Source organism: Phascolarctos cinereus, unplaced genomic scaffold (genome assembly GCF_003287225.1).
Source record: "Phascolarctos cinereus isolate Bilbo 61053 unplaced genomic scaffold, phaCin_HiC Scaffold_726;HRSCAF=1367, whole genome shotgun sequence".
Lineage (NCBI taxonomy): Eukaryota > Metazoa > Chordata > Mammalia > Diprotodontia > Phascolarctidae > Phascolarctos > Phascolarctos cinereus.
This window is the reverse complement of record NW_027556098.1, coordinates 156145500-156172907: the sequence shown is the minus strand read 5'-3', so window position 1 is coordinate 156172907 and position 27408 is coordinate 156145500. Positions and strand designations below refer to the sequence as shown.

At 37.2% G+C, this 27408-nt stretch overlaps 1 protein-coding gene across 4 annotated transcripts in view; it reads right to left on the bottom strand.

Annotated features, from left to right (window-relative positions):
- UBXN4 (UBX domain protein 4) overlaps positions 1-20569 on the bottom strand; it is a 41578-nt gene extending 21009 nt beyond the window's left edge. Inside the window, exons 1-6 of one of the 4 annotated variants that reach the window (XM_021009454.2) lie at positions 20210-20569; positions 16403-16505; positions 15212-15240; positions 14437-14555; positions 13547-13724; positions 442-544 (exon numbers count right to left, since the gene is read on the bottom strand). In XM_021009454.2, coding sequence (XP_020865113.1) covers positions 442-544; positions 13547-13724; positions 14437-14555; positions 15212-15240; positions 16403-16505; positions 20210-20291 — 614 coding nt within the window. In that variant the 5' untranslated portion in view covers positions 20292-20569. The remainder of the gene's footprint in view (positions 1-441; positions 545-13546; positions 13725-14436; positions 14556-15211; positions 15241-16402; positions 16506-20209) is intronic. The other 3 variants (XM_021009455.2, XM_078146831.1, XM_021009457.2) reach the window with 3 other exon arrangements.
- Between the last annotated feature and the right edge of the window lie 6839 nt (positions 20570-27408).

Sequence of the window (27408 nt, the reverse complement as noted above, 5' to 3'; positions counted from 1 at the left end):
AAAAGAAAATCTACCTCCTTTTCTTCTTCTCAGAGGTGGTGGGACTATAAGTATACAATACTTAGTCAGACTCATTTGATATGTTGACTAGTTTTCCTAAATTGCTTTTTTTCTTCTTTTTTTTAAAATTCTGTGTTAAAAGGGATGACATTTCTGTATAGAAATGAAGGTAATATAAAAACAAAAGTTTTCAATAAATACTTTAAAAGAGACAAAAAAGTTTTTCATGAAGAAATTACAAATGTTCTAACATGAACATGAAATATTTGAAAATATACAAGTTAGCCAACTAAATAATCAAAAATTTCAACTCAACATTTCTACTGATCATTTTTGTTCTTTCTACAAATTCTCCAGAACAAACAGTAAATAACTGAAAATTTAAATCCCTTTTATGAAACGGACTTTTTTTTTTTAAAACAGATTTTTAAAAGGGCAAACCTCTCCACTTTAACTGTGAGGTCTTCTTCAGCCTGGTGACCCATCACTCTCTCATCTGAACTGGCTTCCTGAGCGGGACTGGTATGACCTGAATTTTCTCCACCTTTAAAAAGGAGGGTAGGAGAAGTAGAAAGACAAAGAGGAAAAATACAGTATTTTAATAACAAGTTTTAAAGCATAAAAATGTATATTTTAACATTTGTTAATACTCTTATTTCTTAGTCTTATTATATACTTATACTACATATACTATATACTTACATATACTATATAATTATTATATATGCTATATATTTATTATATATAAGTATATATACATATACTTATATATTATATACTTACATACTTTGTTATATGTGTAACACATAGAAGACAACATCTTAGCAGATAATCATGCTGGCTTTCACTGACAACCTAATTTCTTCTATATTTCTAAATTACTTCCTTGTTCTAAAACTTTATAGCCAAAGCTTTGGTCTCTACTACTTGGAATTTCTAAGAAAGCAAATGTCACAAAGTTGAGTCACTGAATATTCCTATTCCACATCAGAATTGAGAATACCTTAAAGAGGCAGGTCCCGTAAAATACAGAATGGGCTTAGGAAATCTGCCTAGACCTACACTACTCACTCTCAAATCTATTTCCCCAGGAGGACAGATAACTATTTCTAAAAACAAACATGAAAGGAGTTATGCCTTAGACCACATTCCATGTAACAAATAATAATAGAAACAAATCTCTAATGTGACTTTCGAATGGATCTGATCATTCAAGAGATTCTTCAAATAAGACTCTAGTAGACCTAAAAAGAGACCATCTGGTAGAGTCTGGAATGGACAATACGCATAGGGACAACCCCAAGTTCTGGACTCAAAAGTTGAGAATATGGTCTGACACCATAGCTAAGCATTCACTTTAAATGCCTTAAAACATTTTTGCATCACAATCCTGCCAGGTTATGCAATACTGCTTTCCTATGCTTTGTCTTTCACCTTTACCTTTAATAGAAGTCTCCGGATAGTTTCCACATTTCACATACATTTTGTATATGAAACAGCTCTCATTGAAAAAAAATTGTTACATATGTTTTAATCAATGCACAATGAAGATGACTCCTTTCACTTAGAATTGGCCTTTACTTTTTCTTCTCTTATGATTGTTTTTCAATTTTTATGCCTCACCCATATATTTTCATTTCCCTAACTGTTCTCTATTTTCTTCATGTTTATTCAATTTTTTCATGTTTATTATCTTCACTATACCTTGAACTAAAATATTTCAGTTCTATCCATGGAATCTGAAATACAGCATTTTAGACCCTTTAAACTCCAGGAGCCTGTAAAGTACAATATTAAAAAAATTAAAACGTTGAATATGCTAAAGCTTGTAAAAACTCTAAGTATAAGAGTTTTTGAAGCTTGGGATAAAAATATGAATAAAGAAGAGATAGACCCATTGCTTGGTATAATATTAACAGATGCCAGAGAACCCCTCCAAATACTTATTAAAAATGGCTCTAAATAAATTCTAAAGCAGCAGAACCCACAAAAAGACAGAGAGAAACAAATTCCCAGCCCAAGACAACCTGGATGGTTGATTGGAAAGGTCTGTTGCGCTGGACTGGGGGAGCAGTGCAATTCAGCGTGGGCCACAAAAGCAAAGACCAGGCCTCAGGGAACCTAGAGCAGGTCTCAGGGGACTGAATCAAGGGGAGCTGTGGCAGTTTCTAGACTTCTCAACCCACAAACACTAAAGACAACTTAGAAGGTCAGTAGGAAAGGTCTGTCAGACCCTGGTGAGAGAGGAGCTTGGTCTGGCCTCAGTACTGGCATAGCCTCGGGACGACAGCTGCTTCCAGAACTCTTGGCCCACAGACAGAAGGGGGGGATCGAGTGGCTGATCAGAGGGGGATTGCAGGGATTTTTTGTTGGTGCTGAGGCAGGATTCTCTTACTTTGCCCACCCTTGGATCCGAGTTGCGGTCCCAGGGCAAGGAGGAGTGCTAGCGGTGGAGCTTGTGGCAGCAGTGAAGAGGAAATCCTCCTCAAGTTCCAAGGCAGAGAAGAGTGCTTATGGTCACTCACAGACCATAGCATAGGCCAGGAAAGGAGTAGACATCTCGCCTTTGATCATACTACCTTGGAAGAACTGAAAATTTATAGGTCCCTAGAAGTATCTCTGAAAACAGCTGCACAAAATCTCTGAAGCTTGGGACAGTACATTCTCCACACTGGAAGCAGACCCCTAACTTAACAAAGAGTATAAAAAGCAAGTAACTGGCTGGGAACATGAGCAAACAGCACAAAAAAAAAAAAAGTCAGACCACAGAATCTTACTTTGGTGACGAAAAAGATCAAAACATACAACCAGAAGAAGACAAAAAAGTCAGAGCTCACACATCCAAAGCCTCCATGAAAAATATGAATCTGTTCCATGCCATGGAAGAGCTCAAAAAGGATTTTGAGAAGCAAGTAAGATAAATAGAGGAAAAACTGGGAAGAGAAATGAGAGTGATGCAAGAAAATCATGAAAAGTCAACAGCTTGCTAAAGGAGACCCAAAAATATATACTGAAGAAAATAACACCTTAAAAAATAGCCTAACCCAAATAGCAAAAGAGGTCCAAAAAGCCAATTAGGAGAAGAATGCCTTCAAAAGCAGAATTGGCCAAATGAAAAAGGAAGTCTAGAAGCTCACTGAAGAAAATAATTCCTTAAAATTAGAATGGAACAAATGGAAGCTAATGACTTTATGAGATATCAAGAAACCATAAAGCAAAAACAAAAGAATGAAAAAATAGAAGACAATGTGAAATATCTCAATGGAAAAACAACTGACCTGGAAAATAGATCCAGGAGAGAGAATTTAAAAATTATTGGACTATCTGAAAGCTATGATCAAAAAGAGCCTAGACATCATCTTCAAGAAATTATCAAGGAAAACTGCCCTGATATTCTAGACCTAAAGAGTAAGATAGAAATTGAAAGAATCCACCAATCACTTCCTGAAAGAGATCCCCAAAGGAAACCTCCTAGGGATATCATGGCCAAATTCCAGAGTTCCCAGGTCATGGAGAAAACACTGCAAGGAGCCAGAAAGAAACAATTCAAGTATTGTAGAAACACAATCAGGATAACACAAGATTTAGCAGCTTCTAAATTAAGGGACCAGAAGGCTTGGAATATGACATTCCAGAGGTCAAAGGAAATAGGATTAAAACCAACAATCACTCAGCAAAACTTAGTATAATCCTTCAGGGGGAAAAAATGGACATTCAGTGAAATAGAGGACTTTCAAGCATTCTTGATGAAAAGACCAGAGCTGAACAGAAAATCTGACTTTCAAATTCAAGAGAAGCATAAAAAGGTAAACAAGAAAGAAAAATCATAAGGGACTTATTAAAGTTGAACTGTTTACATCCTACATGGAAAGATGACATTTGTAACTCATGAGACCTTTCTCATTATTAGGGCAGTTGGAGGGAATATAGAGAGAGAGGGCACAGGGTAGGTTGATTATGAAGGGATGATATCTAAAAAATAAAATTAAGGGGTGAGAGATGGTTGTACTGGGAGGAGAAAAGAAGAAGTAGAATAGGGTAAATTATCTCACATAAAAGAAAGAAGAAAAAGCTTTTACCATGGAGGGGAAGAGGGAGGAGGTGAGTGGGAATGAATAAATCTAACTCTCATCAGATTTGGCGTAAGTAGGGAATAACATACACACTCAATTGGGTATGGAAATCTATCTTACCCTACAGAGGGGAAGGGAATAAGAGAGGGGTGGATGATAGAAGAAAGGGAAGACTGGGGGGGGGGTAATCAGAAGCAAACACTTTTGAGGAAGGACAGAGTCAAAGGAGATAATAGAATAAATGGGGGGTGGTATAGGATGAAGGAAAATATAGTTAGTTTTTCACAACATGGCTATTATGGAAGTGTTCTGCATGACTACACATGTATAACTTGTATTGAGTTGCTTGCCTTCTCAATGAGGGTGGCTGGGCAGGGAGGAAGGAACTCTGGAACCCAAAGTTTTAAAAACAAATGATAAAAATTGTTTTTACATGCGACTGGGAAATAAGATATACAGGCAATGGGGTATAGAAATCTATCCTGCCCTATAGGAAAATAGAACGGAATGGGGATAAGAGAAGGGATGGGGAGTGACAGAATGGAGGGCAGATCAGGGGAAGGCGTATTCAGAATGCATTCTGTCTTGGGGTTGGGGAAAGAGAGAGATGGGGAGAAAATTTGGAACACAAAATCTTGTGGAAGTGAATAATAAATAAATTTTAAAAAACAGTCTCATGATGGAAAATGCTATCCACATCCAGATGCAGACGGAAGCATACTATTTGCTCTTTTTTTTCTTGTTTTGTTTCTTCTTTCTTGTGATTCCGCCTATTGGTTCTAATTCTTCCTTTCAACATGACTAATGTGAAAATATGCTTAACAGGAATGTATATGTAGAGCTTATATGCGATTACATGCCATCTTGGGGAGGGAGGCTAAGAGGAAGGTGGAGAAAATTTAAAACCCAAAAAAAGTTATGGAAGTGATTGTTTAAAACTAAAAATAAGTTAATTAAAAAAAAAAAAAGGATGAGCAGACAGACTTCAGAAAAACCTGGAAAAACTTACATGAACTGATGCTGACTGAAGTGAGCAGAACCAGGAGAATATTGTATACCGTAACAGCAACACTGTGTGATGACTAACCTTGATAGATTTAGCTCTTCTCAGCAATGCAAGGATCTAAGACAACCCCAAAAGATTCATGATGGAAAATGCTATCCACATCCAGAAAAAGAACTATAATGGGGCAGCTAGGTGGCGCAGTGGATAGAGCACTGGCCCTGGAGTCAGGAGGCCCTGAGCTCAAATCCAGCCTCAGACACATAACACTCACTAGCTGTGTGACCATGGGCAAGTCACTTAACCCCATTGCCTAACTAAAAAAAAAAAGGCTCAGAAAAAGAACTATGGAGTCTGTATGCAGATGGAAGCATACTATTTGCTCTTTTTTTGTTTGTTTTGTTTCTTCTTTCTCATGTTTCTTCCCATTGGTTCTAATTCTTTTTTACAATATGACTAATGTGAAAATATGTTTAATATGAATGCATATGTATAGCCTATATCAGATTACACACCATCTTGGGGAGAGGGGAAGGAGGGGGAGAAAATTTAGAACTCAAAATCTTATAGAAGCGAATGTTGAAAACTAAAAAGAAAAATAAAAATGAAAAGAAAAAAAAACTTTTGAGTTCTAAATGTTCTTTCTCCCTTTCTCCCCTCCCCTTTCACTAAAATGGTAAGCAATTTGATACAGGTTATATACGTGCAATCACATAAAACTTATTTCCATATTAGTCATATTGTGCATGAAGAAATAGAAAAGGAAAAAACCACACAAAAAAATAAAAGAAGTGAAAATAGTATGCTTCGATCTGCATTAAGACCCCACCAATTCTTTCTTTGGATGTGGATGAATAGAATTTTCCATCATGAGTCTTTTAGAATCATCCTGGATCATTGTATTACTGAGAAGAGCTATGTCAATCATAGCTGATCATCACATAACGTTGCTGTTACTGTATACAAAGTTCTCTTGGTCCTGGCTCGTTTCACTTTGCATCAGTTCCTGTAAGTCTTTACAGCTTTTTCTGAAATCTGCCTGTTCATCATTTCTCACAGGAAAAATAGCATTCTTATTACATTCATATACCATAGTTTGTTCAGCCATTCCACAACTGATGGGCATCCCCTCAATTTCCAATTCTCTGACACCACCAAAAGAGCTGCTATCAATATTTTTGTACATGTAGGTCCTTTTCCCTTTTTTATGATCTCTTTGGGATATAGACCTAGAAGTGGTATTGCTGATCAAAGGGTATACACAGTTTCATAGCCCTTTGGGCACAGTTCCAAATTGCTTTCCAGAATGGTTTATCAGTTTACAACTCTACCAACAGTGCATTAGTGTCCCGATTTTCCCACATTCACTCCAACATTTATAATTTTCCTTTTCTGTTGTATCTGCCAATCTGATAGGTATGAGATGGTACCTCAGAGTTGTTGTAATTTGCATTTCTCTAATCAATAGTGATTTAGAGCATTTTTTCATATGACTAGAGACAGCTTTGATTTCTTCATCTAAAAACTGCTTGTTCATATCCTTTGGCCATTTATCAATTGGGGAATGACTTTGTGTTCTTATATTCTATATATCTGAGAAATGAGACCTTTACCAGAGATACTTGCTATAAAAAACTGTTTTGCAGCTTTCTGCTTGCTTTCTAATCTTGGTTACTTTGGTTTTGTTGGTGTAAAACCTTTTTAATTTAATATAATCAAAATTACCCATTTTCTATCTTGTAATGCTTTCTAACTCTCATTTGGTCAGAAATCCTTCCCTTTTCCATAAACTGCTGCTTGCTCTCCTGATTTGTTTATGGTACCACCCTTTATGTCTAAAGTATCCACTGTTACCTTATCTTGGTATATGGTATAAGATGCTGGCCTATACCTAGTTTCTGCCATACTGTTTTCCAGTTTTCCCAGCAATTTCTGTCAAATAATGAGTTCTTATCCCAGAAGACAGGGTCTTTGGGTTTATCAAACACTAGATTACTATGGTCATTTACTACTTAGTGTCTTGTATAATTAACCAGTGATTCTAGTGATCCACCACTCTATTTCTTAGCCAGTACCAAATAGTTTTGATGATTTCCATTCTATAATATAGTTTGTGATGCAGTTCAGCTGGGCCACCTTGCTTTGTACTTTTTTTCATTAATTCCCTTGATATTCTTGACCTGTTGTTCTTTCAAATACATTTTATTATCTTTTCTAGCTTTATAAAATAATTTTTTGGTACTTTGATTGGTATGGCATTAAATAAGTAAATTAATTAGAACTGTCATTTTTATTACATTGGCTCGGCCTTACTCACAATTGATATTTTTCCAATTGTTTAGATTTGACTGTATTTATGGGAAAAGTGTTTTTATGTAACTGTGCTTATGTAGTCCCTAGGTTTGTCTTGGAAGGTAGATTCTGAAGTATCTTATAGTGTCTACAGTTATTTTAAGTGGAATTTCTCTCTCTATCTCTTGCCACTGGGCTTTGTTGCTAATTTATAGAAATGCTAATGATTTATGTGGGTTTATTTTATATCCTGCAACTTTAAGTCGTTAATTATTTCAAGTACTTTTTTAGTTGATTCTGTAAGTATACCACCATATCATCTGCAAAAAACAACAGTTTTATTTCCTCATTGCCTATAGTTATTTCTTTAATTTCTTTTTCTTCTCTTATTCTAGCAAAATTTCTAGAATAGAATAGAATGGAAATAGGCTTATGAGTAATTAGGAAATAAAGTCATGATGAGAATGAGCCACAACAAACTAACTTAACATCCTATTTTCACATTTTTTACAAAATTGAGGTATCAGAAGTCCCCAAACATAGCATATTCTTTGATTTCAGCAAAGCATTTAACAAAATAATCATAGCTTTGCAGACAGGATGGGGAAATATGGGCCAAAATAGTTGACCTAACATAAGTGTTAATTCAATTCTTTTTTTTCTCTTTTTTTATAAGGCAATGGGGTGAAGTAACTTGCCCAGGGCCACACAGCTAGTAAGTGTCAAGTGTCTGAGGTCAGATTTGAACTCAGGTCTTCCTGAATCCAGGGCTGGAGCTCTATCCACTGCACCATCTGGCTACCCAGATCAATTCTTAAGAACTAAAGAATCACTGAAAATGTTCAAGAAGAGGCTTGACAAATACTTGTTTAGAGTCAAAGCTTCATAAAATTCAGAGCAAAAGAAACCAATTCCCTCTTTTCAAGAAAAAGAAAGTAAAGCTCACAGATGTTAAAAGTGACTTGACCAAAATTTCTTGCTTAGGAAATTAATGTTTTTGGTATTCATGCTAGTTTTGTCCAACTCTTAAGAGGCTGTGAAGCTATGCCCTATAATCAAAAAACACTGATCAATGTCAGGCTAACTCAGAAAACTGTTCAAATGACACACTGCACTGCCAAACCCTAGGAGAGGCCAGGTGGAGAGGAAAATAATTTTATGAAGATTTGGACAATTTGTGATTTCTGAGGGTCAGAGAAGAGAACTTAAGACTCTAGATTAAGAAGAAGGTTACTTCACTTGGGCAGGGGGGAGAGGAGAAAGAAAAAGAAGTTAACTGTTAAAACACATGAAAAGGAATAAGGTATGTCTGTCAAAATGCTAACAAAGTGAGAAGACACTAATGAGGTGAAGAAGGTGAACAACTCCAGAGTAGAAGACCCACACAGACACATACCACACTTCACCTTCATGTCCCACCCAGTCACTGACCCATGCCATGTTGTCATCTGTGGGACTGACTTACTTTTTATATTTGTGTCTTTTGCGCTTAGTACCTGGTATATAGTAAATGCCTAATAATGCTTTTTCTTTCATTCACTCATACTTCTGGTGATTCATGAGGGCATAAATGATTATTTCTCAAGGAATCTAAACACATTTTTAAGGATTTTAAAGTGTTAGGCAAAACAAATGAAGAATTTTGGCATAAGTGGTGTTTTCATTGCTATAGCTGATCTGATGCAACTATTTCAGAAGAAAAAGTTAGATTTGGGACGTGCACAACTGGTTAAGATGATGTGGTTTGAGATTAAGACTTGGGATTTCTAGACTACAGCTTTAAATATAGAAATGATGGTATTTGGAATGAAGTACATCCAAGAAAGGCTGGTAAACACATATAACTTAAAAATGTACAACTTACAAATGTAATCAAAAGATTGTTAAGTTGAAAATGATGGGAAATTGAGAAAACTGCCTATTTATATTGACCAACTGAGCTATACAGAGTATAATGTAGGAAGAAAAAATGGAATAGGGATGATCCAAAACCTGTAAGAAATAAGTTCCAAGAAAGGAACCAATAATGAAAACTATAGCTTCAGATATCTATATACAAATGAACAAAGTATAGTTAACAAGCAATGTGAAACAAAGGTTCTAATCTGAGAGGGCAAATTCAATTTCAGATGTTTCACTAAGACTTGGGATTCATTATAAACTATGGCACTAACAAGGAATACTTTATCCAAAAGAAATAGGATAGGTAAAGGGAAGGAAAGAGGGGGCCTAATGGGCTTATGCATTAAGATACATTCATCTTTGACAAATCTGGGAACCAGAAGGAGTCAGCATGGTGAAGATCAATGGAGGCAGGAACTAGATGGAATAGTTTCATCAGAATATACTGTAGAGGGGCAGCAGTGGATAGAGCACTGAGGACCTGAGTTCAAATCTTGTGTGACCCTGAGCAAGTCACCTAACCCTGATTGCCACACACACACACACACACACACACACACACACTATAGTCCACCTAGACAGAACAAGAAAATTAATGAGAGAATTGGAAAAGAGATCACAAACTTCTCACAGAGGTCTAATACAGTAATGTCAGGAGACTGATTATCCATTTTTAAAGATTTGCTTTTACCAAAGGCAGAGCAACTAATAATTTTTTGGTTTGCCTTAATGACAATTTGTTCTTTTAATAGGTTGAGGAACCAATGAGTGGAAATATTATTTTGAATTTTGTTGCTGAAGCAGAAATGATGGGCACCTTAGGGAGAAATGACTACTCCATCTTACATTTTATGACAGAGAAGATGACGAAAGCCAAACATATTTTGATGTTAACCCTCAATTTTTGGAGAACAGACTTCTAAAGCACTGGACAAAGTATAGGTAGGACCCCACAGACTAAAATTCATATATGGAAATCAGCCCAGGAAGAAAGAGAAGTTCTCAAAAAAATGAAGCTGAAGTAACTACAGTGAGAAAGAAGAGCTGTTTAAAGAAACCAATATGATTACACAGGAAATTCAATGACCAATGTCTATCTTAAAAAGACAGAAACAAGGCAAGTAACAGAATATGAATATTAAAAATATGGCATGGTCCTTTAAGAATAATTTCAGGATTAAAAAAAGAATAATATAAGGAGCCCTAAAGCATGGGATAAGCTGAGGCTAGTAAGGAAAGCTAATGAAAACAAAAGTATTTTAAGCTGTACACTGGTGAAGAGAGAAAGCTCAAAGAAAGCACAGGATTGGTGCTAGGGATGATAACTAACTGTGGAGAGAAGGCAGAACTATTTGACTCTTATGTTGTCTTTTTCCTTATTAGGGAAAATGAGATCTTAGGACTGGAAAAAAAAAAAGAACAAAAAAGGCTAAAAAGGAGTTGAAAACCTAAATGACGAGTAGGGAGTAAGAGACCATCTAGCTGTCCTTAATGAGTTCAAGTCACCAAGTGCAGAAGAAAAACATCTCAGGGTCCAGAAAGAATTGGCAAATATGATTGCTAAGACCCTATTATTGATATTCCAAAGATTATGGAAAAGAGCCACAGGATTAAAGGACAAATATCCCATCCAGTCTAATAACTCTGTCAAAAATATAAGTAAGGTTAGTCTGGTATGACCTATTCTTTTTCAAGATTTTTTTTTTTGGGGGTGAGGCAACTGGGGTTAAGTGACTTGCCAAGAGTCATACAGCCAGTAAATGTTATATACCTAAGGCCACATTTGAACTCAGTTCCTCCTGACTCCAGGGCTAGTGCTCTATCCACTGCCCCACCTAGCTGCCCCACTGACCTATTCTTTTTTTTTTTTAATTGATACCCTTTGTTTTCATATGGATGGAAAGATGTGAGCCAGATAACAGGATAGTTTAGATTCTGAATTACTAGACCCAAAGAGTAGTCATTAACAGTTCAATGTCAACTTGAAAAGAGATCTCCAGTTGAATGCTCCAAGGATCTGTGCTAGATCCCTTTTAACATTTTTAGCGGTGAATTGCATAAATGCATAAATGGTACACTTATAAAATTTGTATGATGAAAAGCTAGAAGGAATAGTTAACATGTTAGATGACAGAAAAAAGAAATCAACTTCACAAGTAAAAGAAAATAGTGGCACAGCCCAGACTGCAGTTTGTTTACAAAAAATCTGGGGGTTTCTTTTTTGTTTTGTTTTGCTTTTGGGTGAGGCAGTCGGGGTTAAGTGACTTGCCCAGGGTCACACAGCCAGGAAGTATCAAGTGTCTGAGGCTGAAATTGAACTCAGGTCTTCCTGATTCGAAGGCCAGAGCTCTACCCACTGTGCTGCCTAGCTGCCCCTGATCTGAGGGTTTCGATGGACAATGAGCTCAATAAGGTAGCAGTGTGACATGGCATGTAAAAAAGCTAAGGTTCTTTTAGGCTATAATGTAAGAAAGGTATACTGTCAGCTGGGGAATGGCTAAACAAGTTATGACACATGAATGTAATGGAATATCACTGCATCATAAGAAACAATGACTACAATGAATACAGAAAAAAATTAGAAGATTATGAACCACGAAGTAAGCAGAACCAACAGAACAATATACCTAATGAATACAACACTATAAATGGAAACAGAAAGAAAACAATTAAAATGTTGTTAGGACCTGAGTTCAAATCTGGCCTCAGACACATAACACTTGACACTTACTAGCTGTGTAACCTGTGGGCAAGTCACTTAACCTCAATTGCCTTTATAAAAAAAGGCAAAACAAAAATGAAATGTTGTAAAATTATAAGGCCCAAGCTTGGCCCCAAAGAAGAGTTATGAATATGAAAATGCATCTTTTTCCCTCCTTTGCAGAGGTGAGGTCCATAAATATAGAACACTACATATAATGCCAAATTTTATTTAATGTGTTAGTTGGCTTTACTAGGCTTTGGTTTTTTTTTTCTCTTTTTGTTTTAGGGGATGGTTCTTTGGGGTGGGGAAGGATATACAGTGAGTGCTAAATACAGGAAATGTAGGTGAAATAAAAACAAAAAGCATCCATAAAATTCTTTTTTGAAAGACAGCATAGTGTCTTAGACCTAGGGTGTTATTAATGAACTTGGGTTCACCCTGTCCTGGGAGAAGCAGGAAGTTAAAAAGAAGCAAATTTCAATTTAAGAACTTTCTAACAATTAAAACTATCCAAATCAATTAAACAAACAATATTATTACTAACATACTCTATACAAGAAGCTAAACACTGATGAAGATAAAAAAAACAGATACTCTACTAAGGACCTTACAATCTAATGGTGGGGGTGGGAGTAGAAGGGGTGAGAGGAGGAGGGGTGAAACAGAGGATATACAAAGTCTAACTCATGCTGAGGAGGGTTGGTGTTTACTTCCTGAGGGAGAAAATATACTCAATGATGAGGAACAAACTGCCTCACCAACTAATCGTGCTGTCACTCATCCTATGTCAGAAATGTTCAGGCAGATGCTAAACAACAATCGACTATGTGGGAGAAGGGATTAAGCAGGACTAAGTGACAAAGTCACTTCCAAATATTACATTCTATAACTTTAATTTCTAAATTTATTTAGTCATATACATGCCATTTTAATACAAAAGGCATGTTCCACTATGCTACCTTCTAAAAAACATTTTATTTATATTTATATATGTATATATATTTATAATATATAATATTTTTTAAAAATATATTCAGGGATGAAAGTATAATTGCTTCTATTCAGAACCACCAAGAATTTAAAAATGTATTAACTTCCCTTTATACCTTTTGATATTTTCCTTTGAACTTGTACCTCTTATCTCCCATATGATCAGCCATTTTACAGTTCACATAGCTGAGGAAACTTAAAAAATAAAAAAGTAATGATAGAATTCTCTGAATTACGGTACAACACACAACTTTTCAAGTGAGTGAATTTTGACTATCTGGATTAAGACTTCTTATCCTTGGGGGCAGCTAGGTGGTACAGTGGATAGAGCTCTGGCCTTGGAGTCAGGAGGACATGAGTTCAAATCCAGTCTCAGACACAAGACACTTACTAGCTGTGCAACCCTGGGCAAGTCACTTAACCCCATTGCCTAGCCCAAAAAAAAAAAATAACTTCTTATCCTGTAGCAATCCTTCAGCCACTTAGGTAATTATGGCATAAGTATTTTTTTAAAAGACATTACTCATTATACAGTATTATTATCTGGATGGGCATGTTGAACAGTAGTAATATTAAAATTACCTATAGAAATGCTTGATTGTGTATCAGGAGATGTGGATGGTGTTTCACAGAGCTCTACATTTCTGGCTTGAGAATTTTCTGAAGTGTTGTTATGTTCAAAAGAAGAACAAGGGTTAGAAACTAGATTAGCTGATTGGCTCCCAATTCCAACTGATGCTTCACTTTTTAGTGTGTGCATCTGGGGAAAAACAAATGAGAATTTAATCAACACATAATGCTCTAAGCCTGTATTAATAAATAAGCCTGAAATGTGAGCCCAGATGATTTTTATTATGTAGGATAAAGGCATATGCTAAGACCTCCTATAACACATTTAAACTAGCTTAAACAAATAACTCTATAATCTCTAATTATAAATTATCCCATAACTGTATCAGATACTTTTGCTGTTTCCTGAAGCACAGAAAGAAGACCCTTTAAACACAACATTGGTTTTCATTTAAATCAATCTTAAAATTAAAGAAAATAAGGGTATAAAATGCAGCATTCGCTTGCTCAGTTTCTCTTTATTCTAACAGAAAGCAGTAAGAGCAAAGAACAAATATGACTTTTCACAGGAAGGAAGTAAAAGGAACACTGAGCATGCAGTACTGGAACCACAGGGTAAGGAGAAGCAGGGACAAAAATGCAGAATAGGGTGACACAAAAGCCACATTTCTTCTGCATATAAGCATGATTATTTTTAAAGGTTGCTTCACATGAACAGCTTGCAAAAATAAAACAACATGGCTTATTGTTGCTTTCAGGTTAGCTAGGTTAAAGGTTCAGTGTAACTGGATGGCTCTGAATATGGTACGGAGCTTCAAAAGCATTTCTGCACTGAGTAAAAAAGAACCCCTGCCATAGCATTTTCTTATTTTTATGGAAAGTATAATTCTGCTGCCTCTTACCTGTCTGACTTTGTGAATTCTGTTAACAAGCTCCTCTGCTGTAATGCTTCCTGCTATTACTTCCAAGGGAATTCCACTGTCTCCTATAAAGAAACTGGATGGGACACATACTACAGGATCTGTGCCGTAAAATAAAGGCTAACAAACTCATGTTGTGAAACAACTGGTTATTTTTATAAAACACTGGTAATATACCAAAAAGAATAAGAGCAGTTCCATTTTAACTGCCACTTACTACTAGACTAGTGTGACCTTGGACAAATCACTCATCTCTGGGCTTCATCTCTTCAGCTGTAAACATAAAGGGATGGGGCTAGCTAACTAATGTACGATTTTACAAAGTATTCTAAGAAAAGTTAAATCAAACTATAATCTTGTACTTAAAGAGGTATGATTTCATGAATCATATCTTTGAGTAAATAGATCGAGTATAGTATTTCTCTTCTCTTGACAACTTACCCCTTTGTTCTCTTCCCTCTATATCCATCTTGGAAGCATCTTCTAAAAACTACAGCCAGTTATCCTTGCTTGGCTTTCCTGACACCCACAGAATATGTCACACAATGAAACTGGCACTACAACATTCATGATTTCACATGCTACACTGTTATTACCATAAATATTAGGTATATCACTATAAATAAAAATAAATAATTTCTTAAAAGGAAAAAAAGGTGCATGATTTCAAAAAAATTTCATGAACTATTCAACTCAGTAAGGTTAAGTTATTCTTCTCAAACTTATACAACTTAATTTTTCTCCATTCAAAGGATACAGATTTGTGAGAATTGTAGACATGCTTCACTGTAAAAGAAAACCAAATACTTTATTTCAATACTTATATACAATATTCTATTGGATGTCATTAACAGCTCCAAAATTTAAGAAGTAATCAACCATTCAATTTTTTATCCAGAATAACATATTAACCAACAAGGTCAGGGAATGGAATAGCTGATAAAAAGGCTATTATATGTCCCAGGTATACATAAATGACCCATTTTTAAAGAGCTACAATATGAGAAGGCATGCTAACTATGTAACACATTTCTATTAACAAAGAGGATGTGGCCCAAAGTATATGTCTGAATTATATTTTAAAACCAAAGTGCTGATATTTTTGAGTATATATGTTGCAGTAAAATATGTTGCATTACCTTCATTACCTGCAGTAGAAATAATACAGCAAGCAAAAGGATGTGTTCTAGGACACAGATCACCTAGCCAACAAATCTCCATGGAACACTCCTTTCCTCCTCCAGGCAAAGCAGGCTGTTCCTCAAGAACTGGGGAACACACTTCCAAGAGGGTCTCTCCACACATATCCACAGAAAGTGAATATGCCTACAGGGTAGACAGTAACTTCCATACTCACAGATGGCTGAGCCACGTGAGCCGTGAAAATATCTATGGTCCCTCCTCTTAGTTAGGCCTTGGCCCAACTGAAGAGGCCTGCACCTAAGTCCACTTCTCTATAACTACTGACCCTGACCTAGTGCTAGCACAGCTGAAAACTTTCACCAACAACTGTGTCAAAACAGTTTTGTTCCCAGAGTATTTCTTAATTGAGACATCAATGCACATAGTACATAACTTAATCTTTCTTTTATGATTTGGAAGACCCTTTAGAATCTTACAGAAGCTTAGAGTTTTTATTATGAATATCAATTATCACTGTACTATAAATATGTAAAAGCACATAAGGCAAGCTATTGGTTAGAATACTGGATAAATCAGTTTTTACTCTTTGGCAGATCATTAAAAGTTTAAACAGTTTTAGTCAAATGTACCAATGAATCTAGAAAAGGTAACTGGATATAATTTCCTTGCCTATTAAAGCATTCTAGTATCTGCCAAATTCATATTCTTACAGTCCAAAGTATATTATGACAATGTGGAATCACAGCCTGCAGTAACTATGACTAGAAAAGTTGAAAATGAAAAATGTATTAGGATGTGAGCAAACCTTTTGGTATCAATTTTAATTGCCACAAAACTGTCTGAAGAAGCTTCTGTGACCTTTTCATCCTCCCAACTTTCAGCCATCTGTGTAGACTGTTCATCATCACCTGTAAAATAGTGAAAAAATTCTTAGAACCTAAAGAACTATTAATCCCAAATCTAATCTATTCATGTGAAATTCTTTTTTTCTGGGGATAAGGAATGGGAAAAAAGGACATTTCCTTAAAAGTATAATTGCCATAACTACCTTCTCATGACAAATTTGAAAACTGAAATCTTCATAAAATATTAAGGGGAAAAGTATATGTCTGAATTGTATTTTAAAACTGAAGTGCTGATAGGGGCAGCTAGGTGGCGCAGTGGATAAAGCTCCGGCCTTGGAGTCAGGAGGACCTGAGTTCAAATGTGGTCTCAGATACATGACACTTACTAGCTGTGTGACCCTGGGCAAGTCACTTAACCCCGATTGCTAAAACAAACAAACAAACAAAAGTGAAGTGCTGATATTTTTGAGTATAGGGTTATTTTCCTGAAACAAATGCTCAAATATAAAGGAAAAAGTATGATAGGACCAAAAAGTTCACAGGTACTGTGCTTTCAAATGCTTTAAAAAAAAAAGTAAGATTTTAATATGTTGATTTTTGTTCACTCAAAATCTCAACAAGGTAGAAAAGTGTTAAGTGTGTTCTTTTCTCCTTTTACAGATAAGAATGATTTGCCTAAAATCACTATGCTAATAAACAGTATAGTCAGCATAATGACTCCAAAGAGTCTTCCTATGCCACTTCCACTGGACTTGTTCATTTTCCTAAGTACAAAATAAAAAGCTCTTGTGTAGTTTCACATACTCTCTTTGATATATCTAAAATACCTTGGAAATCTCTAAGTTTGTTGAAATGTAGTGTCTTAATCTTGTAACAATAACAATTCTCTGATTTCTTCAATTTACAGTACATGGAAATTTGTCAAAAGCTTGAGTTGTCTATAAAATCTTTATAGGTAAAAGTTTATGTGAATTCATCAGAAGCTACCTCTAAGACCAAGATTCCTTCAGGCTATAAAAATGTCTTCTCAGCTTTCCATTGGCCTGAGTACTGTTCACACAGCAATATGTATATTGCTATCATGGCCCCAAATCCAGGTAAACTCTCAATCCTGACTGGAATTTTCAAAGTCACAGACATAATTCCAGGGGGCTGTTAGTGGCATAACTTCCTACTTCCACTGCCTACATACGTGTAGAGGAGTTACAAATCCTTCTTTGAAAATCCCAGACTAGGCAAAAGGGCTAATTTGCTGTAATTGTAGGAAGGCCAACAGTTTTTTGAAACAGATTATTAGATAGGCACTCTGTCAGATTGCCAATAATCTACATACAAACTTTCCAAGAAAACAGTCATCATTATAATGCTAAATGAATGCAATATGTATTTATCAGTATAAAGTTAATTCTAAAAGGACCAAGTACACAAAAAACCCAAACACAAAAGACTTAATATTCTGTCCTGTTATAAATACACCTCATTAATATTTGACTGGATTCCTAAGTATTTATGTAATTAAATCTAACCTAACTTCTGACACATCATTTCAAATCTAACATAACCTGTGAGGGCATTTTCTTGTAAAAGATACTTGTCTGCTTGTCATGAATACACAATGTAACACTCCAGAATGCTGGATTTCTTAATTTTTGTGCAATTTAAGTGACTATTTGAGGAGTCCATATTGCTTCCACAAAATTGCCATGTTCTTACGGAATAAAAGAGTACATTTTACAAAACTGCTATAAATATAATTTCTAGGTTAAGACCAAAGCTGAGGGGTTTAACCCCCAATGGTAATTTTATTTATAAAATATGTTTCTGGCTGGGCAGTGGGGTTAAGTGACCTGTCCAGGGTCACACAGCTAGTGAGTGTCCCTAGCTGCCCCTATTTATAAAATATGAACAAAAGGCTATTGGATTTTATATTATTAAAGCCATTTAAATCTTTAACTATACCATCAAATTGACATTGTACTAAGGAGTCAGACGACCAGAATCAAAGTTCCAGCTCTACCACTTACTATATGCTTATTACTTAACCTCTGACTCAGTTTGCTCATCTGTAAAAGAGGGATTAATAACACCTGCCTTGACTACTGACAACAAGTTACTGTAAAGATCAAATTAATGTTTGTGAATACACTTTGAAATCTTTAAGGTACTATAAGAGTGTGAAGTATCATTTCAGCAACAATAATTATGTGCCTTATAACTTCCCCTTTTCTGACACATTTCTTACAACAATGTTATTTTAATCTATGTATACCCAGAATGGTAGACACTATGTAACTTTCAAAAACATGGCATGGAACGATAATTAAAATATTCAAGACAAGTTAAAATGATCTTTCATTTGCCAGAGCTTTAGAACTAATTTTTAAAAAATATTTTATTTCCCCAGGAAAACTAAATTTCAATATAATGTTTTTCATATTTTTCCACCTTAATCTTCATTGCTATAAATGTAATTTTGGTGCTGTATTATACTGCCCAAAAGAGAAATGGGAAAATGGAGAACACATACAATGCTATTAAACAAAAATAACTAACAAATCTTGGTCTAATTGTAGACACAGATATTCTGATCTGATCCACATAATTCAAATCTGAAAAAAACAGAGATTAGCATAAGGCACACTGAAAACCCAGATCACAGCAATAAAATGTGAGAATGTGGAGTAGAAGCATCCAGAGAAAAGACAATCTGTGGCATAATTTTAAAAATTAGTTAAGCCACATTTACAACTGTGACAAATGGCTAAGAGGTTTAAAAGGGGGGGGGCGCAAGTCCTGAAGAGCCATACAATGTTAAAAAAGCAGAAAGGATTTTTTTTAAAAAAAACCTTAACTTACAATAACCATTCTACATGAGTAACACTTTCACCTTATACTGCTCAAAAGTTTTGGACTTCCCAAACTAACAACGGTAACTAAGATCATCAGGTGGTTTCTCTTTGTTGTTTACCAATGACACAGCTTTCTTCCTGACCTTCCATAACTAATTAGGAACATAATCACTTAGCTAACAGTAAGTCCCTGCCTCTATCCAAAAACTGAAATTAAGTGTGTAGTTTTAAAGCATTCTGAAATTCTTGGTAATAGAAAGCTCTTTCCCCGCTAACTCTATCATTAGCTAGGGGATTAGGATCTGTAGTGTTCACTACCACAGTGGTTGGGCTTGGAAATGACATTTCCTCTGACCCAGCCTGCTGGGAGGATGAAGGCGGAGGACAGGATGGAAGAGAAGGGGAGAGATGGAGGCACACCACCAACACTCCACCTGGCGCCCCCTTGCCCCGCTTCTCTCTGGGAAAGGGGGTGTATGAGAGCCAGGCCAGGGCAGAGGCACCCGGCCCGAGCAGGATGAGGCCAAAGGGCTGCAGGGGATTGAGGACTAGGTCAAGCGAGGCTGAGCAGGAAGAGGAGACAGAAGGGGGCGGAGAAGACTGGGGGCGATATATGGTGGAGGAGGGAAGGAGGAAGGCTGCCTCAGTCTCTCCGGAAGTGAGACTGGAAGCGCGGGTCAGGATGGCCCGAGGGGACACTGTTTTGGGGGGCGGGGCAGGGAACTGAGAGGTCTGCCCAGGAGAACGGAAGGTCCCCCCGGGGGGGTGACGAAGGGCCGAGGGGGAGGCGGGGGCCCTCCGCGGCTGGGCCGTCACGGGCTGTGGGCCTGGAGATGGACCGCGAGGCTCGGCAGGTGAAGGGACTGGGGACGGCAGGGGTGGGGGGCGAGGTTCCCGCGGCTTGGGACGCCCCTTCACCTGCCACGAAGACCACGAAGACCGCTCCGCTCTGCTTGGCCGCCGCGATGGCGGCCGGGATCGCGCCCTGGAACCACAGCATCGTCCCGCTCGGGCCCGGACAGACGGACGATCAGATGGACAGGAGCCCGGCAGCCTTCCTCTCGCCCCCGCGTAGCCCGCCCGGATTCACCGCACCCGCCTCACAGGCCGGCAACCTGGGCCCCCGCCCCCTGACACACACACACAACCCCCCCCTCCACACATACACACACCAACACACTCCCTTCAGCCGTCTCCCAGGGCACGCGCACGGCGTGTCACGGGCACGGCTCTGCCGCCTCCAGGTCTTGTCCCAGTCACTGAAACCCGTCGGGGGCTCTGGGAGAGTGAGGCCCCAAGTGCGTATTGCGTAGACGCGTATACACGTACAGGCGCGCGCGTGCCCGCCGAGGCGGGGGGGGGGGGCCGAGGGAGCGGAGGTAGGAAACTGGAAAGGATGACTAGCCGTTCGCACGTCCGGACTCGTTCCCCACTTCCACTAAGGGTTCACGGGAATTGTAGTCTTGAGAGGGGCTCCGCCCATGTTGGAGGGAGTCGGGGATAACTGTGATTTCATCAGCTCAGATTTGTCTCGCTATAAAAGCAGCCTGGGCCTGAAGCGGAATTAGGGTGAAGCGGAAGAGAGGGAAGGAGGTCTCCCTCACTGTCAGAAGCGGGCGGCCTCTGCTGGGTCTGCCCCCCCGCTGGGGTTTCCTCCTTGCCTTCTGGGAGGCCTCCCTCACAGTGCTCTGCCCTCCCTGGGCCTTACAACCTCCATCTGCCTAGACTAGGGGCATGGCCTCTAGGGGTCCCCCCCGAAGGGCCTTGAGAAAGGGGCAGAGGCCGTCGGTCACCACCATGGGGGAAGCCGGAGACACAGGCCCCCCCCACCCTCAGGGAGCTCCCGGTGTGGTGACGAGGAGCTCCTGGTCTGATGGGGGGGGTGAGGACTGACTTTGGATCTGTGATGTCATCAATGTGGATAGTCCCTCTGACAGAGTAGATCGCGACCCATCCAAGCCTCATCCTCTGCTGCTCTGGTTCATGACCCCCAGAAATGCTCCCCCAGGAGAACCTCCAAAATGTTGGGGATCTTCCTCTAGATGGTGGGTGCCAACTATTGGAGCTCTCCACTGCTCCTCTGTCCTTCCTGGCTTTTGTTACATTGGCTCCTGTCCTTTCCAAGCTTATGTTTTCAAGCAGTTTCTTGCTCTTAAGTCATCTCTGGTGACATGCTACAGCCTGTTTTCACCATCAACGTGTCACCAGATTGCCCTTCGGGTAACTCACCATCTGTTTTTGCTGAGGCTGTGATTTATAGTGATGTAGGAGGAAGATTACTGGTGTTCAGAAAAGGAATTTTTGTTTCAGGGAGAAGCTTGGGAATCGTTGAAAGCACAGTTCAGTTCCTCAAATGCAATGTAGCCTTCTTTCTTCCTACACAATTCTGAGCTAGTTTGTTGTTCATCTAGTCTCTCACACACACATATACACATACACACAGAGCACACATGACCCAGCTCTGTAGTTAACTACAGCCGTTGTCTGAGAACTGGTCTTAATGGGAATTTTTGTTTCAGGGAGAAGCTTGGGAATCGTTGAAAGCACAGTTCAGTTCCTCAAATGCAATGTAGCCTTCTTTCTTCCTACACAATTCTGAGCTAGTTTGTTGTTCATCTAGTCTCTCACACACACATATACACATACACACAGAGCACACATGACCCAGCTCTGTAGTTAACTACAGCCGTTGTCTGAGAACTGGTCTTAATGTACTTGGTTTTTTCCTGTTTAGTTACTTGATATAATTAGCACAATGGGATCCACAAACAAGAACATTTATTTAGAAACCAGAACCCTCTTCTGTTTGGTGGAATGTCCTCCATGACATCCTTTTAAAAACATAATTCAGCCTGCTTCTTGCCTTGCTTGAAATCGATAATGAGAGGATGGATGAAGTTATCTCTACTGTTCTACCTTCAAGGAATTTTTTTTTTATGATTTTGACATATGTATGGAAGATACCTTGTTAGAGGAAACCTTTAAAATACATTTTCTTTAATTTTTATATAGTCAACCAAAAATATGCTTACCAGGATCTGAGCTTTCTCACCTCAGACTTATTTAAAAAGCAGCATTAGTTGCTTTTTATTTTTATACCAGTTACTTTCCTCTAACTGTAGCATCCCCATTGAACCCTTCCCTACAACTAAAGAAAGCATGTAAGCAAAAACTAACAGACACAAAAAACTTGGTTCTCCACCTGTCTTCTGAAAAAAGAAAGGTCTGTTTCATCATCAGTCTTCTGGGCCTGAGGTTAGTCATATAACTAACTACAGTTCTACTGTCTTTTAATATTTTTCTTTATCTTATTGACTTAATAAATAAAGCATTAAGTACTTTTGTAACTATAAAGGTGTTTATTGTATGCTGCAATTTCTGAAAACCCATCTGTTGAAATACAGGAAACATACCAGAAAAAGAAAGGTTCTGTTATTCATAGATAAAGTTCATAGGATCATAAATTTAGAGCTAGAAAGGACTTTAGAAACCATCAAATCTTAATTTTATAGTTGAGTAAACTGAGACACAATGAAGTTAAATGATTTGCTTAGGGTCACAACAGCTAGTGTCTCAAGAAGTATTTAAACCTAGGTCTTTCTTCCTCCAATAATAATAATGGCTAACATTTACATAATGCTTACAATCTGCAAGGCACTGTGCTAAATACTTTACAATTATCTCATTTGATCCTCATAACAACCATGCAAGGTACATACTATTATTATCCCCATTTTACACATAAGAAAACTGAGGCAAATATGTTAAATGATTTGCCCCAGGGTCATGCTGTTATAGATACTACTTATTCTTAGGACTTAGTAACATTATACAATACTTATGGTAATCATACAATCCATTGTTTTCTAGGACACTCTTAATTTAAAGAAAAGAAAGTATACTTTTCATTTAGACTATGCCAAAGGGAAAAATTCTTTGTCAGACCTTATGTCCAGGGTTTCCTGAATCAGTAATGCTTTCATCTTTTTCCCTTTATGTAGTACACATATATGGAATGGGGAAGTACAATGGTGTAATGAGTAGAATGTTAAACTTGGACTTGTCTGACAACATATTTTAAAAATCTTCTCTTAGACCCTTTCTAGCTATGGGGGTCATTTAGCCTCTCAGAGTTGCAGTTTCATCTTTTGTCAAATTGGAATAATAATGCTTATATGTATCTACCTCATAGGGTTGTTGGGGAAGTATCATGCATGCCTTAAAGCGATATGTAAATTATGTATTATATATTATGGAGCAGAGGATATAGTCTATGGCTATAAAGTATAGTTTTCCTTGTCTGAAACAGTTTCAAGGGTTTGACCCACAACTTTTATTTTATTTCCTTTATCGTGGTACAAACTACTGAACTTATTCATCCAGACTGGTTTTTTTTTTAAGATTTTTAAAGCTTTATTGTTGCTTTTTATTTTTATACCAAAATCATTTCCTCTGAACAGCATCCCCTTCCATTGAATCCTTCCTTAAAACTAAAGAAAACATGGAAGCAAAACCAGACACAAAAACCATGTCTGATAGTTTATACCACACTCCACATCCATAGTCCCTCACCTCTCAGCTGAAAGAAGGTGCCTTCTGAGCTGAGGTTAGCCAGAGTTTTAATATCTTTTCATGTTTTTATTTACCTTATTAAGTGATTAAATTAAAGTATTTATTTTACTTCCACAAAAAGTGATGCTTTTGAACATTCTGTTATACATGTATTTCACCTAGATTTGAGGAGAGAAAAGCATGAAAACAACTATTGAGATAATCTAATACAGTGGAAAAAACACTAATCCCACAGTTAGAGCACTTGGATTTACCTATAGCCACTGATAATTACTAACCATGTGATCTTGGGTAAATCTGTTAGTTAATCGCCTTGGGCCTCATTTTTCTCACCTGTACAATGAAGGGTTTGGAAGGGGCCCTGAGGTCCCTTCCAGCTCAAGTTGGATCCTGTGTACCTGAATGCTAGGAGTTGCTGGATCACAGGTCAGAAAGTTGTTTTCTTAGTATTGATCATCTCCAAACATCAGTTGCTAGTCATGTTACTGCAGCTATTTTTCTTGAGAGAAAACAAAAGCAATGTACAAACATTTGTTTTCTAATTAACTTTACATAATCAAGGAAGGGGAAGCACTTTGTGGTTAGTTGCCATTAGGAAAATTTTTTCTATCTGTAGCTGAGGCTTTTCATGGAATGGCATGAGCTTCAAGTTTGCTTCATTAAGTTGCTATTCATACCATAGCTATTAGCTATTTAATTTTTTCTATATTGATTAAATAACTCTTGGAATAATGTGATTATTTAACAGTCTTCCAGCATAACATCATCTTTGTAGGGATAAGAAGCTGACACATTCCAAAATAATTTCTTCCTCATTAGGAGTTTACCCTAAACTAGCTAACAGACTATATCCCAATTTGATTTCCAACATTTTGTGTTTTTCTAAAAGGTCTCCAATTGATATTTACCAACTGAAATGTAATGCTGCTTATAGAAACAGTACTTTCTTACATAAGGGATCCCCATTTTGGTGGCTTGTTTTCTTAACTGGGTTTTTATCTTTGACTTTAAATGAAGTTTTTCAATCTCTAAACCCCCTGAACTCTTCCAAGTGGAGTATGTGTTTTCACTGTACCATTAAACTAACTATATGGCCTTGGACAAATCATCCAGCTTTTCTGGGTCAAAGTTTGTCATCTGTCCAATGAAGAAGTCATAACTCCTATTCCTTTACCAAAGCAAACATGTAGTCCTACTAATGTCTTCTAAGGGGTTTAAACTGCCAACAATAAAAAGGGAAATTTGAGAAGTAAAAAAGCTTCCTCTTCTGCCTTTTTTGTTCTCTTTCCTTTCCTTTTTTTCCACTTAGACTTAATAAGGAAAAATAAGACAAAGTCTTGAGCATATTGTCATAGGGACTTGACAGAAGTATGAGATTAATATGGTATAGCCAAAGGTATTAAATTGTCTAAAGACTGGGGCTATGAAGTGAAAGGCCTTTAATAATATTTGTGTTGAACAACTGGAAAAATGTAAATTGTTCTTGGGTAGGCTGAGCCAGTATAATAAAAAGGACAATTCTACCTAAATTAATTTACTTATTCAGTGCCATACCAATCAAACTACCAAAAATTATTTTATAGAGCTGGAAAAAATAATAATAAAATTCATCTGGAAGAACAAAAGGCCAAGAATATTAATGGAATTAATTTTTTTGAAAAGTACCAGCTCTCAAACTGTATTATAGTGGTAATTGTCAAAACAATCTGGTATTGGCTACGAAATAGAGTAGTGGATTAGTGGAATGGATTAGGTACATGATACAGCAGTAAATGACCATAAGAATCTAGTGTTTGATAAACCCAGAGATCTAAGCCTTTGGGAAAAGTCCTCACTATTTGACAAAAACTACTAGGAAAACTGGAAGACAGTTTGGCAGAAACTAAATATAGAACAGTCTCTCACACCAGATACCAAGCTACTGTCAAAATGGGTACATTATTTGGACATAAAGGGTGATACCATAAGCAAATTAGGGGAGCATGGAATGCTCCAGACACTATCAGATCTATGGACAAGGGAAGAATTTATGACCAAACAAGAGATAGGGAGTATTAAAGATGTAAAATGGATAATTCTGATTGTATTAAATTAAAAAGGGGTTGCACAAACAAAACCAATGCAGCCAAGATTAAGAGGAAAGCAGAAAACTGGGGGAAATGTTTATAGCAAATGTCTCTAATAAAGACTTCATTTCTCAAAATATAGAAAACGGAGTCAAATTTATAAAAATACAAGTCATTCCCCAATTGAAAAATGGTCAAAGGATATTAATAGGCAGTTTTCAGAAGAAGAAATCAAAGCTATCTCTAGTCACATGAAAAAATTCTTTAAATTACTATTGATTAGCGAGATGCAAATTAAAACAACTCTGAGGTACCTACATCTCAGGGGATGTGGGAAAATTGGGACATTAATGCACTGTTGGTGGAATTGTGAACTGATCTAACCATTCTGGAGAGCAATTTGAAACTATACCCAAAGGGCTATAAAACTGTGCATGCCCTTTGACCCAGTAATACTGCTGCTAGGTCTATATCTCAAAGAGATCAAAGAAAAAGGAAAAGGTTCTATGTATACAAAAATACTTAAAGCAGCTCTTTTTTTTTGGTGGTAAAGAATTGGAAATTAAAGGATGCCCACGAATTGAGGAATGGCTAAACAAGTTGCAGTATATAATAGTAATAGAATACAATTGTGCTATAAGAAACAACAAGCAGGATGGTTTCAGAAAAAGCTGTAAAGACTTCCATGAACTGATGCAAAGTGAAGTGAGCAGAACTGGGAGAAAATTGTATACAGTAATGGCAATATTGAACGATGATCAACCGTGAATGACAGCTTTTCTCAGCAATACATTGATTCAAGACGGTTCTGAAAGACTCATGATGAAAAATGCTATCCCCCTCCGGAGAAAGAGCTGAAAGCAGATCTAAGCAAACTATTTTTCACTTTTTTTTTGTTTTTTTATCTGTGTTTTCTTTTACAATATGACTAATAGGGAAGAAAAATAACATATCATTGCCTGCATGTTATTTCAAGGCAAGACAGTTTCTGATTGAATAGAAAGAAGCAGCAATAGACAATGGAAAGAAGAGATATTTGAAAAGTTATTAAAGGCTATACTAACAAAAATTATGCTAATGAAATCATAATGAGTAAATAACAAAAGCTTGATACTTTCAACTGATTATTGAGTCATGTTTGGGAAGGGATTGAGGAGAAACAACACCTGTATAGATCAGGAAGCATATGGCCTAGTGAATATAATGTTTTTTGACCAGAAGAGAAGGTACATTTGGGCTGCAAAATGCAGCAAACACTCCTTATAGTCTTTGCCAGATCTATGCAAGCTCAATATTAGTTTTTTATAGATTTGTAAGTCTAAACCTTTTTGTTTATCAGAAACCCTCTTGGCCACAGCAGAAGAGATGGTTTCTCCAACTTCATGGGAACAACATCTTAGTTCAGTGGGCAGAATAGACTGAGGCACTGATTTATAAGCATATTAGAATTGTTACCTAAACAAGAGAGTGTCCCTCTCC